The 13509-nt window shown below is 39.9% G+C and overlaps 1 protein-coding gene across 1 annotated transcript in view; it reads right to left on the reverse strand.

Moving 5' to 3' along the window:
- The window catches only part of LOC133561290 (uncharacterized), a 49415-nt gene extending 39907 nt beyond the window's left edge, over positions 1-9508 (reverse strand). The window contains exons 1-11 of the mRNA XM_061914655.1: positions 9342-9508; positions 9184-9228; positions 3453-3518; positions 3318-3380; positions 3110-3157; positions 1564-1599; positions 1436-1474; positions 592-1371; positions 421-495; positions 272-364; positions 137-199 (exon numbers count right to left, since the gene is read on the reverse strand). Of these exons, the coding sequence (XP_061770639.1) occupies positions 137-199; positions 272-364; positions 421-495; positions 592-1371; positions 1436-1474; positions 1564-1599; positions 3110-3157; positions 3318-3380; positions 3453-3518; positions 9184-9228; positions 9342-9356 (1323 nt within the window). The 5' untranslated portion in view covers positions 9357-9508. The remainder of the gene's footprint in view (positions 1-136; positions 200-271; positions 365-420; positions 496-591; positions 1372-1435; positions 1475-1563; positions 1600-3109; positions 3158-3317; positions 3381-3452; positions 3519-9183; positions 9229-9341) is intronic.
- Positions 9509-13509: the final 4001 nt, after the last annotated feature.

Raw genomic sequence — 13509 nt, forward strand, 5'->3', positions numbered from 1 at the left:
CCTCTTCAAAACATGCCAAAGTGTATTGAACTTGAGCACGGATTAAAGCACTCACAAGAACCAGACTTCAAATGCAAAGTGGACCTAAGCACGTTACTAATGGAAGAGTGTAAGTCAGTCAAGTCAGTCCACAAACCTGTCCCATCAGTAAAATGTCCTCAAAGACGGGGTAGTCTTCCATATCAGCCGCTTTGTGGTCCTGCAACACAAAGTGGCTCTATATAACTTCCTTAGGGGCTAATCAGAGAGACGATTTGAACAAGCCGCATACCTCAGCATCGGTTTTGAGGTGAATGGGCAGCTTTGGTAGCGGTTTAAACGGTTTTGGAGGAGGTTTCGGAGGCACAGCTGCATCAGGCTCCACCTTACCAACCAGACAGACGTCACTTGCGGAATGTTATGCTCATAAATTTGGCTTACAGAGTATGCTGGCTTGGGTGGCCTGGAAGGTTTGGAACGAGGCAGTGGCTTTGGTGGACGCCTAGAGAATTGCACCTGGAAATTTGGTGTCCAAAGCAACATAAAAGCTATTTAGAAATTGATAACATAACTTTGTAAGGGTATGCATGTCAAATATGAAAAATTACACACATGCTCTGACTCAGTAGGAGAAGAATCCGGCGACCCCATCAGTTTCTGGGCCTGATTGAAGGGGGTCGGGTGGAGGATTCCGTGGTTGCTTCCCTGAGGAGTGGTGAGCACAATGTCGTGCAGTGCATCAGAATAATTGGATTGGACCAGGGGTGACGACCCAAAATTATCCTTGCTATCAAATGGCGTTGCACCAAATGAGTCCCTGGCAATGCCACCATCTCCAAATAAATTCTTTACTAGTGGGCTGGGGAATGGCTCTGCAGTGGAGAAAGGGGAGAATGCATCCAGATCCGACCCCGATAATCCAGCATCAGCAAGTTTTTTATGAGAGAATCCTCCTACATTTGTTTGAAACTTGGTGGAGGCAGAATAAAATAGGTTTGACACTGGACCCTTTGAGGAGGTGCAGAGATCCTTGTCAGGGGACGGATTTGCTAAAGTGCTGGGATATCTAGCAAAGACATTCTCATCTTCTCTGGAATTTTGGAAAAAATCCTGCATGTTTGAGCTGTGTGACTTTGAGTCCTTGTAGAGGTTCACCGGAAGGTTCTCCGTGTAGGTATCTACCGAGTTGGGGTTGGCGCCGTGATAACAGCCTCTTGTAGAAACACTTTGGGATGTTGGAAAGCTGTCCTGCACGTGGTTTAGGCTGAAAGCCTGAATGAAGTCCTTATGAGGGTCAGACATTGTGGCTTCATTTTCCAGAGGAGAACTCTGGAATTGGGGCTGAGGGACAGAGACGCCGTCTTGATCTTGGTTGTACTTGTTCTCAGATTCCTGACGGCAGATAAAAAATTGAGCCATTGTCATGTAAAAGTAAACGAGGAATACTAGTCCTTACCATGTAATTCGAATAAAAAGGGTTGCTGCTGGCCACATTCTGCAAAGAAAAAACATAGATCGACCATGATTGTTCGGACGTTACACCTCACACTGATTATGATAAGGAATAAACATTGGAACACTTACCTGAGAGCTTTGCGCCAACAAAGTAGCTGCTTTGATCTGTGATAAAGATCCAGAACATTAACGACACCCACTCACTTTAATGCATTCAGCACACAAAGTAAACCCCTCACATTTTAGCAAGCATTTTTATGACAGTATATTTTGTTTGGGGATGATAGTCATTAAACTTGGATACATATTTTAGAGTATTCAGTGTACGACTTGTATAGCAGTACAGATTTACATATCCACTAAATGTAGTAAATGTGCAAACACAAAAATGACAGCACAACAAACAGCTATTTAACTTTTGTTAAATAGCTTCCTATCAGGTTCGAGACCAACCCTCTGATACAGTTCGGATAGTCCTATTTTGTTAAGATATCATGATTAATTGCGACAAATGCTTTTGTTAGATCCATTAACACTGGAGCTGCACACTGTTTACCATCCATTGCATCGGTAATCTCTTACGTTATTTTGATTAATGCCATCGACCTTGACTCTGTATCTGTATAGGCAAGTGTTCCACTTTTGTTTATAAATTTGCCCAATGACTTTGCTATTTTTATTTCGATTGAGAATCTTCCTGTTAGAAATTATAATAGGTTACTGGAATACGTTATTAGTTCTGAAATCTCTTTATCAAACTTTTTATCGTTTTGATATCAATTTCATTACAATCAGTGAAGGTCTTAGATTAAATTTTTCTCACAATTTGGAATTTTTTTCCCATTCCGTCACATCTGTGAGGTATATTGAGTTGGAATTTCTGTCTATGGCGTCATTCAAGTCTAACTGTTTCAGGATCTGGAATCTTTAACCGTGATCTTACAGAAAGCCTTACAAACCGTACATGTCGAATTCACTCATATTTATTAATACTGTTACATCTACTCTTGCGTTCCAAAAAGGTTTAAAAAAATAAAAAATAAATAAAGTTAGCAGAGTAGCCCTCAGGAGGAGGTTTTTGACGCACTAAATTCCTAATAAGCACTCGCGGAGATATTTCTAGATTCAAAATGTTTCTAATTTATTTTCACAAACAAAAAATATTCACCGTGGTTGACTTTCTATATAATCAAAATAACTTATTTAGTGGTAAACAAACTATATCCCTACTGACTCCTTCAGCATGAAAGACAAACACAGGCAGCGCCCAGCTGTGCCGTTTTCTTAATCAGAGGAGGAAGTGGGTCACCAGGAGGAGCGTGAGCAGCTGAACACAATATTAATCTAAAACATCCAATAATCAATCAACATCATCATTGGCATTGGATTCCATTGTCAAAACAATTATTAAATAAACAATATGGATAGGCTCCAACAAATACAGTTAAATTTAGCTGATCCCTTTCTGTGATGAGAAACGCTTACAATGTTTTCAAACTCTCACGACCTTGCTATGTATAGCTTTGTGTTGCTAGGGAACCGCTTTGAGCTACAGTTTTAGATAGTTAGCTTCAGGCAACTTTTTTAAAATGCAGACACAAAGTGGTTGTGCAAGTCACAGGGTGCTCGCCAGTGTGCGTGAAGGTCAAAAAAGCCAGAAGGGCGTGGATGTCACCTCAGCTGAAGCAGGCACCGGCTGTTTGTTCTCTGTCTTAAAGGCGTCCTAAGAAATGAACAACAAACATTAAGAAACACAAAGCCTTCTGAAAATAATTGCATGCTATTTTATGACTTCAGCTGTGCCAGCTCACTGTTAAAGAGGCTATCCTATAGGTAATAGGAATTAATTAATATTTTTTCAAATATGACGAGAGGGAGCTCACCTGTTTGCTTCTCCAACCGTCCACAGATGAAATGCTTAATTCAGAGGGCGATGAAACGAGAGTCTGCGGAGGACAACAAGAAGACAAATATCAAGATCTTCACAGAAACGAGACCGAGGCTAAAATAAAAAATACCTGGTATTCATTGTTGAGCGAACTTTGCGAAGCTTTTTTCAGCATGTTTTGAAGCAGCAAAATACTCTGAAAAGTCAAAATACAAGATATTTCAGAGATGGGATTTATGGCTCTCGGAAGGGAGCCTGATTTTGAGGAGCCGTTCCCTTCAAATAACCGTTAAAAAGACTGTCTTGTATTGTTTTATTATTAATTAAGGAACAATTGCTATTATCAGTTATATGAAAAGATTTATATTATTTGAATTTACACAAATACTCTTTTGGTGGGAATTATTCTGAAATTACACCAATAGATTTTGTTGTGTTTTAATTATAAATATTCCATAAAGTAGTGTCGTATTTTGTTTTAGCAGTGACATTACGAGTTTGAATTTTCCTTCAACTAAAAAAAAATGTCTGTATAGGAAAAATACACAAATAATGAGTAAGAATAAAATGCATTCATGGATATAAAAAGTATGTATAAAATTACAATAACAATTAGGACATAATTAAAATGTAAATAAAAAATTGTACTGCTGTAGCTGGTTTGTGTACTCTTGAACTACGAACGTTTAGAACAGGGGTGTCCAAAGTGTGGCCTGGGGGCACAAATGTTTGCATTCTAATATTATTAGCATGCTACATTTTTTTGCAAATTTTGCAGGTATACACCTCAATGTCAAATATTGTGTTCCTTGATAAATGCTACCATGTAGTATGCTAACGTAAGTATGCTGTTTTTTTAACAAATTTTGTAGGTTTGCACATACTTGCCAACCTTGAGACCTCCGAATTCGGGAGATGGGGGTGGCGTGGTTGAGGTGGGCAGGGTTGTGGGGGGCAGGGTTTGGTGGTGGCGGGGGTGTATGTATAGTTGCGTCCCGGAAGTGCTGCAAGGGATTCTGGGTATTTGTTCTGTTACGGTGCGGATGTTCTGCCAAAACGTGTTTGTCATTCTTGTTTGGTGTGGGTTCACAGTATGGCGCATAATTGTAACAGTGTTAAAATTGTTGTTTACGGCCACCCTAAGTGTGACCTGGTGTCCTGGGTATGACGTTAAACTACATCCAGGCATGAGATGGGAGGTTGTGTGTGGGGTTAGTGAGTCCCAACAAACGTCTATAAAATGCACACAAAGAATCGTTTGCACCTTCTCTTGTGACTGGCGGGCGGTCAGCGCCATAAAGCTGAGCGGGTCCCTGGGTAAATGGGGCGCGAACAACAAACAGGACAGACTAAGTTCAATAGCCCAGTAAAGCAATTAGTCTAGGAGAAGGATCTCTGATATAAAATACCCCTTCCAACCCGCACCAAGTCAGCGTGGAAGGTGTAGGATAATAACCAGCATGAAAAGTACGCCAAATGGCAGAAACACGCTGAGGCTTTCGTCCAGCAGTGGACTGACAACGGCTGATGATGAAGTGTGACCTGTATGGCTGTTGATCAAGTATGAGTAGCATTTACTTGTTGTGTCGCATACATCATGTGATTATTCAGGCACACTGTTTGTATAAAGGAAAAGCGGGCGTGACGTTGTAGAGGACATTAAAGGCAGTGCCTTAAAGGCACGTCCCCAATATTATTGTCCGGGTGGAAATCGGGAGGAATTCAGGACAATGTTTGCCCCGGGATATTTTCGGGAGGGGCACTGAAATTCAGGAGTCTCCCGGGAAAAACGGGAGCGTTGGCAAGTACGGGTATGCACCTCAGTCATATTTTGGTACTTGATCCATGCTGAGCATATCTAATTATTATTTTTTCAGTTGTGCACCTAATAGTAATATATTTTGGTACTTGACTCGTTTTTCAGTTAGCATTTTAGCATGCTAAGACTGGCATGCTAGCTTATTTAGCTAATTTAGCAAGCACACAATTCAGTGTCATATTCTAGTATTACACTAATGTTAAACGTAAGCACACTTTTGTTAACATGGTAATATTAGCTTGCAGCCTTTTTTTTTTTAGCTCATTTTGCTGATATACAGTAGGTACAGGGTTAATATGGCCTCATTTCTGGGTGGATCTCCCGTCAGGGGATGGGGCGGGAGGCTAATCATTTGGCAATGTCACCTGCTGAAAATGATGGAAAGCGCATAAAAACCGAAGTTGAATTTGCCATAAAACACATTTTAAACTACAGTCAGACTTGTCTACGGTGACCAAAGGAAACAAAGAAAGTGACCGCTATAGACAGGTGGCCACTATACTATTCCGTACATGTTGACCTTTAAACAATTATCAATCAATCAATCAATGTTTATTCATATAGCCCTAAATCACAAGTGTCTCAAAGGGCTTATGTATAATACATGTTTGTGTGCATGTATCCAGAATTGTGGTAAACAGTTACTAAAATACAGTTTTGCAAGCTTTCTAAGCTTGAACAGTGCTATTAAATTTAAGCCTGGTCATTGTTGCTCACATGAATTGCTGAGTCCCAGCATGACTGCATGGTCTGATTGCTTGCCACCCCATGGTTGGGATGCCGCTGTGGCCACCGTAAATCCCACTTAAGAAATGAAACTTCACGGACAGTGGTATGGTAAGTTTTTAAAACGTTGGCCGCTATACGTAGTCAATACAATGTTTTGGGATGCAAAATGAGTAACTGCTGGCCATGTTAAAAAGGTGGCTGCTACAGGGAAGGTAAAAAACCTTACTTTTTTCTGACGGGGAAATTTTTATGGCTGCTGTCGGCGAGTGACCACCGTACACAAGTTTGACAGCATTCAACACTCTACTGCCATCTGGCGGCTAAACTGAATGGTGCACATCTAATTCGTCATGTTTCTAATGGCAGGTAAACCGCGACAAATAAGGGCATATGAATCCCCTTCCTACTATACACCAAAGAGTTATATTTTTTGTTACTTGACACTATCTAGCCAGCATGCTAACTGTTAGCATTTCAGTTTGGCTTTGACTCATTCGCATGCACAAAATTTCTGGGGAAATTGCATTTTCTATCCATCCATCCATCCATTTTCCACCGCTTATTCCCTTTGGGGTCGCGGGGGGCGCTGGTGCCTATCTTAGCTACAATCGGGCGGAATGCGGTGTACACCCTGGACAAGTCGCCACCTCATCGCAGGGCCAACACAGATAGACAGACAACATTCACACTCACATTCACACACTAGGGCTAGCTTTAGTGTGGCCAATCAACCTATCCCCAGGTGCATGTCTTTGGAAGTGGGAGGAAGCCAGAGTACCCGGAGGGAACCCATGCATTCACGGGGAGGACATGCAAACTCCACACAGAAAGATCCCGAGCCCAGAATTGAACCCTGACTACTCAGGACTTTCGTAATGTGAGGCAGGCGCACTAACCCCTCTTCCACCATGAAGCCCCGCTTTGGCTCATTCGCATGCACAAAATTTCTGGGTAAATTGCATTTTCTAGTACTATGAAAATAATCTATTTATTGCACTAGTTTCAAAGGTGAAAATACCAAAATGGCCCCTGCATTCTTTGATTTGTTAGTCTGTGGCGCGCAGTGGAAAAAGTTTGGGCATCACTGCTTTAGAAAGATGAACACAAAAACTAAATGCAAATAAAAATAAATAAAACTTTTTTTTTTTATTATATACATTTTTGTAATTCATATGTAAAAAATAGTTTTATGTTAAACAAAATCCAAAATGCTGCCGAGTTTCCTTTACTTGTAAATCATTTTCTAGTCCAGTTGCCAGTTGAGTGGCACGCATGTGCATTTTATATACATTTCTATCATTTTAAATGTAAAAAAAGAAATACAAATTATTAAAAAAAAGAAAAAGTTATTTCAAATTGCTGCAAAGTTTCCTTTAACGCTGAGTCATTTTCTTGTCCGGTTGCCAGTCGGATGGCACGCAAGTGCATAGTGGGCAATTGGTGACACTAAAATTGCATGTGTATAAACATCTCTCAAGTGGGACTCGGTTTCCATCGTTCACATAAATGATCCGTTCAAAAGACCTCATTCGTTTGCAAACTTCATATCTCTCTGACATACATACCAAGTATAAAAAGTATGTGATGTAAGTCTTTGTATTATTTTAAGAATGATGATATTATTTTGAGCTTTTCAACATACAAAGATACTTAAATTAATCATTACAAATCACAAGTTAAATTGTGTCTACTAGTGGGGAAAAAAAATGGTATTTTTAAAGCAAATATTTACAGATTACAGAACCACTGGACGAGAGCCTTAAGTTGTTCCTGAATGGAAGTCAATTTTGTATATGTATTGCTCAAATCAAGATCCGAAATGGCATGATTTGATGAATTTGATGTGAAAGAACACCTTGTGAATGAACATTGATTCTCAAGTTTTGTATGAGCAACATACACTGCATATCTGCAATTTTGCCCAACCCGAACGGACATCCATCAGGTCTAGATGCCCTTTAAAGCCTGGAAAACTTCCATTTTGTTTCACAAACTTGCAGCATTTCTCTCATGCAGATATTTTAGGCTCGTGTGTGTTTTTGGCATTTACAGATTTTTTTTTTTTTGCAGCGTTTATGTGATTTAGCAGTTTTAATTTGCAACATTTTCCGGTTTGTGGCATTTGTGTGAATTTGCTTTTGGATCTTTTCTGTGTACGGAGCGTTGTTTCCTCCAATTGATCACTGTGCTTATTTTTGTCAAAAATAAAAACATTTCTAAAAGCCCCTAAAAGGGACATGGGTATTTTGCGAGATCTCGCAAAAGGTTTTTTCCCTATATCAGTGAACCAGAAGTGAAACAGACACAGCGATGGCGGAGCGGCAGCCTAGTCTGTGCTCTGTCTAAAACAAGAATCAATAAACTTCTCCCAAAGATGATGGGTAGGCTCCTCCATCTGTTTGTCTGTTTCACTTACGGTTCACCATCGCTGTGTCTGTTTTACTTCCGGTTCACTGACATAAGAAAAAACCTTTTGCAAGATCTCGCAAAACATTTTTTTCCCCTACATTTTCCTTTAGGGGCTCTGTACATTTCACCTCATCCACTTTCTGGTGTGCGCTATTTTAATGATGCCAATGTGTTTAGAAGATTAGTATGTACAAACACATACGCCAAGCTAGACTTTCTTATTTATATTAAATATCCCTTAGGGGCGATGGACGGCTGGGCAGTGCCTGAAGAGCTGCAGCCTTCCACCGTGTCCCCCCACTCCCTGCCCTCTGTTGCTAGATATCTTGAGAAGTATGGTGTAATGTGTATATGTGCTTTGTTTTGGTGCTTTTTTCCCCAACTCCAAACTGGGCCCATTTAGGAGCTCAGTCTTGATTGTACTTTTGTTACTCATCCTTCCCCAGCGTTTACCTTTTTTCCATCTTTTACGGGCCGCCTTGAGGCGACCCGTCAGCGTTCCTGTTCTGTAACCCTGTACACTGTTTGTTTGTCTAATCTTGAACGGGTTTGTGCTAAAAACAAAGTTTTGTTGTACTTGTGCAATGACAATAAAGACCTACCTACCTACCCGATTAAGGAAGTCAAGTAATACTATTTTAATGAGCTTATTTTGACAGTAAACTATCTTTAAAGATTATCTTTATTAGAGTACACAAGAAAAGTAATATTTGTGCAGTCACATTTACCAGTACAACATAGCTAACTCGAATGTGGCTAAAGTGTCTGTTGTGTTAAAGAAGGTGTCAAACTGGTTGGATGACGGTGCAAAACTCAGACTGGGGGACAATTTATGAGCATGCATCGAATACCACAAAGTTCAAATAATAACAATATTTAAAAGACATTTAAAAATACAACGTACAGGTCGTCTTTCGCTTGGGACGCGGTCTCCATCCACAGCCCCCTCCTGAAACAACACAATTGATTACTACAGACAACAACACATTAAATTAACATACTTGCGTCGTGTTTCGTCGTACACCGTAAAAAAATGAAGAAAAAAAGAAAAGAAAAACTTACCATTTCTGCTCTCATGTTCTTCGTGTTTGTTTCTTTTCTCTTCAAACTTTCAGAAAAACGATGGTATTGTTTTTTTGAGCAATGACAGCAACAACAACAATCACGCCGTTCGTCTCCACGATGCTTATCATGTCATCCAGCAGTGACCTGTCACAATTCTGTGATGAGGGCAAGGCATCCTGTATTTGACTTTCAAAATAAAAGACAAAGAGCAGTAATTTGGGTCTAAGATAATTTAATACATTAGTGTATGATTGATAAAGGTTCAACCAGATACTTTTTAAGGGATACAGCTTTCTGATTGTGTAATTATTTACTGCTGAATTCTACATTTAAGCTCACTTATGTCCTTCCGGCGGTTGCAGAAGTGAATGTTAACTTGACACAGGTGTTTATCTCGGTCGTCACCACTACAATGCAAACGGACCGGTTGTCCTCGTCCTGGCCTACAAGCTCATTGTAACTACTGTAACTTGCTACACCCTAAAAAAGTCATTACCTCAAATAGGTAATCAAAGCACATGTGAACCAAACATCAAAAAATCAGGCTTTACATTAAACATTCTAAACCAGAAATGATTAATTAATTCTCTGCGGACGACACAAGTTTATCACTTTCCAAAAACCTAGTAACTTAATTTTTACAGATACACTGTAGATGAGAGAAAAACAATAATAATGGTTATTAATTCATTTGCATTTGATTAAGTTAACTTTTTGATCCATCCATCCATTTCCTACAGCTTGTCCCTTTTGGGGTCGCGGGGGGTGCTGTAGCCTATCTCAGCTGCATTCGGGCGGAAGGTGGAGTACACCATGGACAAGTCGCCACTTCATGATAAATGGGTTATACTTGTATAGCGTTTTTCTACTTTCAAAGTACTCAAAGCGCTTTGACACAATTTCCACATTCACACACTCATTCACACACTGATGGCAAGAGCTGCCATGCAAAGCCATAACCACGACCCATCAGGAGCAAGGGTGAAGTGTGTTGCTCAAGGACACGACGGAGGTGACGAGGCTGGTAGAAGGTGGGGATTGAACCAGGAAACCTCAGATTGCTGTCAAGGCCATTCTCCCAACTACGCCATGCCGTCCCCAATCCTTATCACAGGGCCAACCAACAATAATTAATTCTGCCCTTCAGCAAGAAGCTTGGAGATGATGAAACCATTGTCAGAAAATGCAAGAAACCAAAGATAACAGTCAATTGTGCTCACGCTGAAGCTACATGTGAGATCTAAACATGTGGGAGAAGCTAAATAAATCAAAATGGCCTAAACTCAACCGGACGTGCTAAGGGTAGAAAAAGACTTCACCACATTGAAAGGCTGATGAATGTTGGGTAATGTACTGTAGAATCTTGGATTAAAGACTGATAACCTCTTGGCCTTAGCCAAAACACTGAAGACGGGTCATGGATGGTTCTTCCAGTATATGACAATGACCAAAACATACAGCTAGTCATATTAAGTTCCTGAAGTGATCTCTTCTGTGGCCTTAATCCTATAGAAAATCTGTGGAGGGAGTTTAAACTTTAAGTCGCCAAGCAAGAGCCATAAAATCTTCAGGATTTTAATTTTGATATCAGAAGTTTTAGGGACATTAACATTAAAACAGCTATCCGTGTATGTGCATACCTGCTTAACTTCGGGTAGGACGATGAACTTTCAAAAACATATAACACCCACGTTTGTGGATTTCTCCGAGAATTGCACATTTGTAACTTCTGATTGCCAAACAGATTTCATATGATTACATTATTGATGACTTTGCATCAAGGAAGGGCAAAAAGGGTCAAGATTTATATAATAATTCTAGATTTAGTTAAATGTTAGTGTGTGTTCGTAAAGCCTCCTCTGGATAAAAAAACAAAAGTCACATTGCAAAATTCTACAATATGTATAGGATATAAACAAACACACATTCAGATGGGTTTAATATGCCTCAAAATACAGTTGCTTTGATAAATGTATATGGTACAAAAATAATAAATGTCTCTGAAATTAAATTATATACATTTCTCTACTTCTATTTGAAAAATCAAAGTAAAAGAAGGTAATAGCTCTTTTTTCAAGTTTTACCACACAAATTCTATTCTACTCTATTCTATTTTATTCTATAATTAAAAAAAATTAGGGCTGTCAAAACTAATGACGTAATGTGATTAGAGTGCATCCTGAAACTATTCACAGCGCTTAACTTGTTCCACATATTGTAATGTTACAGCCTTATTCTCATAATTCTACAGATAATACCCCATAATGAGAATGTATTTTTTATTTTTATTTTGCAAATGTATTAAAAACAAAAAAGGAAAAAAAAAATCACATGTACATAAGAAATACATTTGCTCAATACTTTGTTATTGCAACTTTGGCAGCAATTACAGCCTCAAGTTTTTATTGTTTTCTTTTGATGCCACAAGCTTGGTACAACTATCTTTGGGCAGTTTAGCCCATTCCTATTTGCAGCACCTCTCAAGCTCCATCAGGTTGGATGGAAGGCGTTGTTTTTTTATCCAGGATGTTTGTACATTGCTGTATTCATCTTAATCCAGTCAGGGAGGTAACCAAGAACCCGATGGTCTCTCTGTCAGAGCTACAGCATTCCTCTGTGGAGAGAAGAGAACCTTCCAGAAGGAAACCATCTCTGCAGTAATCCACCAATCAGGCTTGTATGGTATAGTGGCTAGAAGTAAGCAATTTCTTAGTAAAAAGTTGGCCAAAATGCACTGGAAAGACTTTTGGACCATGACAAAAGAAAAAAATCTCTGGTCTGATGAGACAAAGCTTGAACTCTTTGGCGTGAATGCCAGGCATCATATTTTGAGGAAACCACGCACCGCTCATCACCAGGCCAATACGATCCCTACAGAATGGTGGTGGCAGCATCATGCTGTGGGGATGTTTTCAGTGGCAGGAAGTGGGAGATTAGTCAGCATACAGGGAAAGATAAATGCAGCAATACACAGAGACCTTCTGGATGAAAACCAACTCTTCCCATTCAACCTGATGGAGTTTTAAAGGTAGTACAAAGAGAATTGGGCAAAAATGCCCAACGATAAATGGTCTGTATTTAGTGCTTTACTATGCTTGAAAAAATACCCAAAGCGCTTTACATTATACATCACATTCATCCATTTACACACCCATTTACATTCTGATGGCAGAAAGATAGGTGTGCCAAGTTTGTGGCATCGTATTCAAAAAGTCTTGAGGCTATAATTGCCGCCAAAGGTGCATCAACAAAGAATTGAGCAAAGAATGTGATCGCTTATGTACATGCGATTTCTTCTTTGATTTTTTTTTGATGCATTTGCAAATTTAAAAAAAAACTTTTCACATAGTTATTGTCTTCAGAATTTTGAAAAAATAAATTAGTGTATTTTATTTTTGAAATACAGCTGTAACATAACAAAATGAGGAAGAAGTAAAGCGCTGTGAATACTTTCTGCACTGTATCACAAAAGATAAGATTATCGCAAAAAAACACGGATGTATGTTCGCGTATTAATCCTGCAATTTATTTTCACTGTACATGCTCCCACCTCCAAAGACATGCACCTGGGGATAGGTTGATTCATAACACTAAAATTGGTCTTAGTGTGTGAATGTGAGTGTGAATGTTGTACGTCTCTCTGTGTTGGCCCTGCAATGACATAGCGACTTGTCCAGGGTGTACTCCGCCTTCCGCCTGAATGCAGCTGAGATAGGCTCCAGCACCCCCCGCAACCCAAAAGGGCCAAGCGGTACAAAAATGAATGGATGGATGCTCCTATACTTTAACCTTGATGGTTACCTCACCAAAACCCGCGAAAACCACATCTACCCCCACCACTCCTACCTGGGCCCCCCTCCCCCTCTTCAACCACGCCGCTCCCCCATCACCTGGACGACGAACAATAGGCTACTCTCCCTCTCTTCCTCCCCCAAGTCTTGCCACAGAAACCTCAATAACAACCAACACCCCTCCATCTTCTGGACAGTACTTCTCTCCAACGGACTCTGATGTTGTCTTTGGTTCCGGTGGGCTACACATCATCCATCTTAATGTGAACAGCCTCTCTGGAAATAAACTCGACCAAATCAGAGAAATGTTCCACAACAATAAGGTAAAAATCCTGTGTTTCTCCGAAACTAAATTAGATGATAGTGTTTCTGAT

Source organism: Nerophis ophidion, linkage group LG10 (assembly GCF_033978795.1).
Source record: "Nerophis ophidion isolate RoL-2023_Sa linkage group LG10, RoL_Noph_v1.0, whole genome shotgun sequence".
Lineage (NCBI taxonomy): Eukaryota > Metazoa > Chordata > Actinopteri > Syngnathiformes > Syngnathidae > Nerophis > Nerophis ophidion.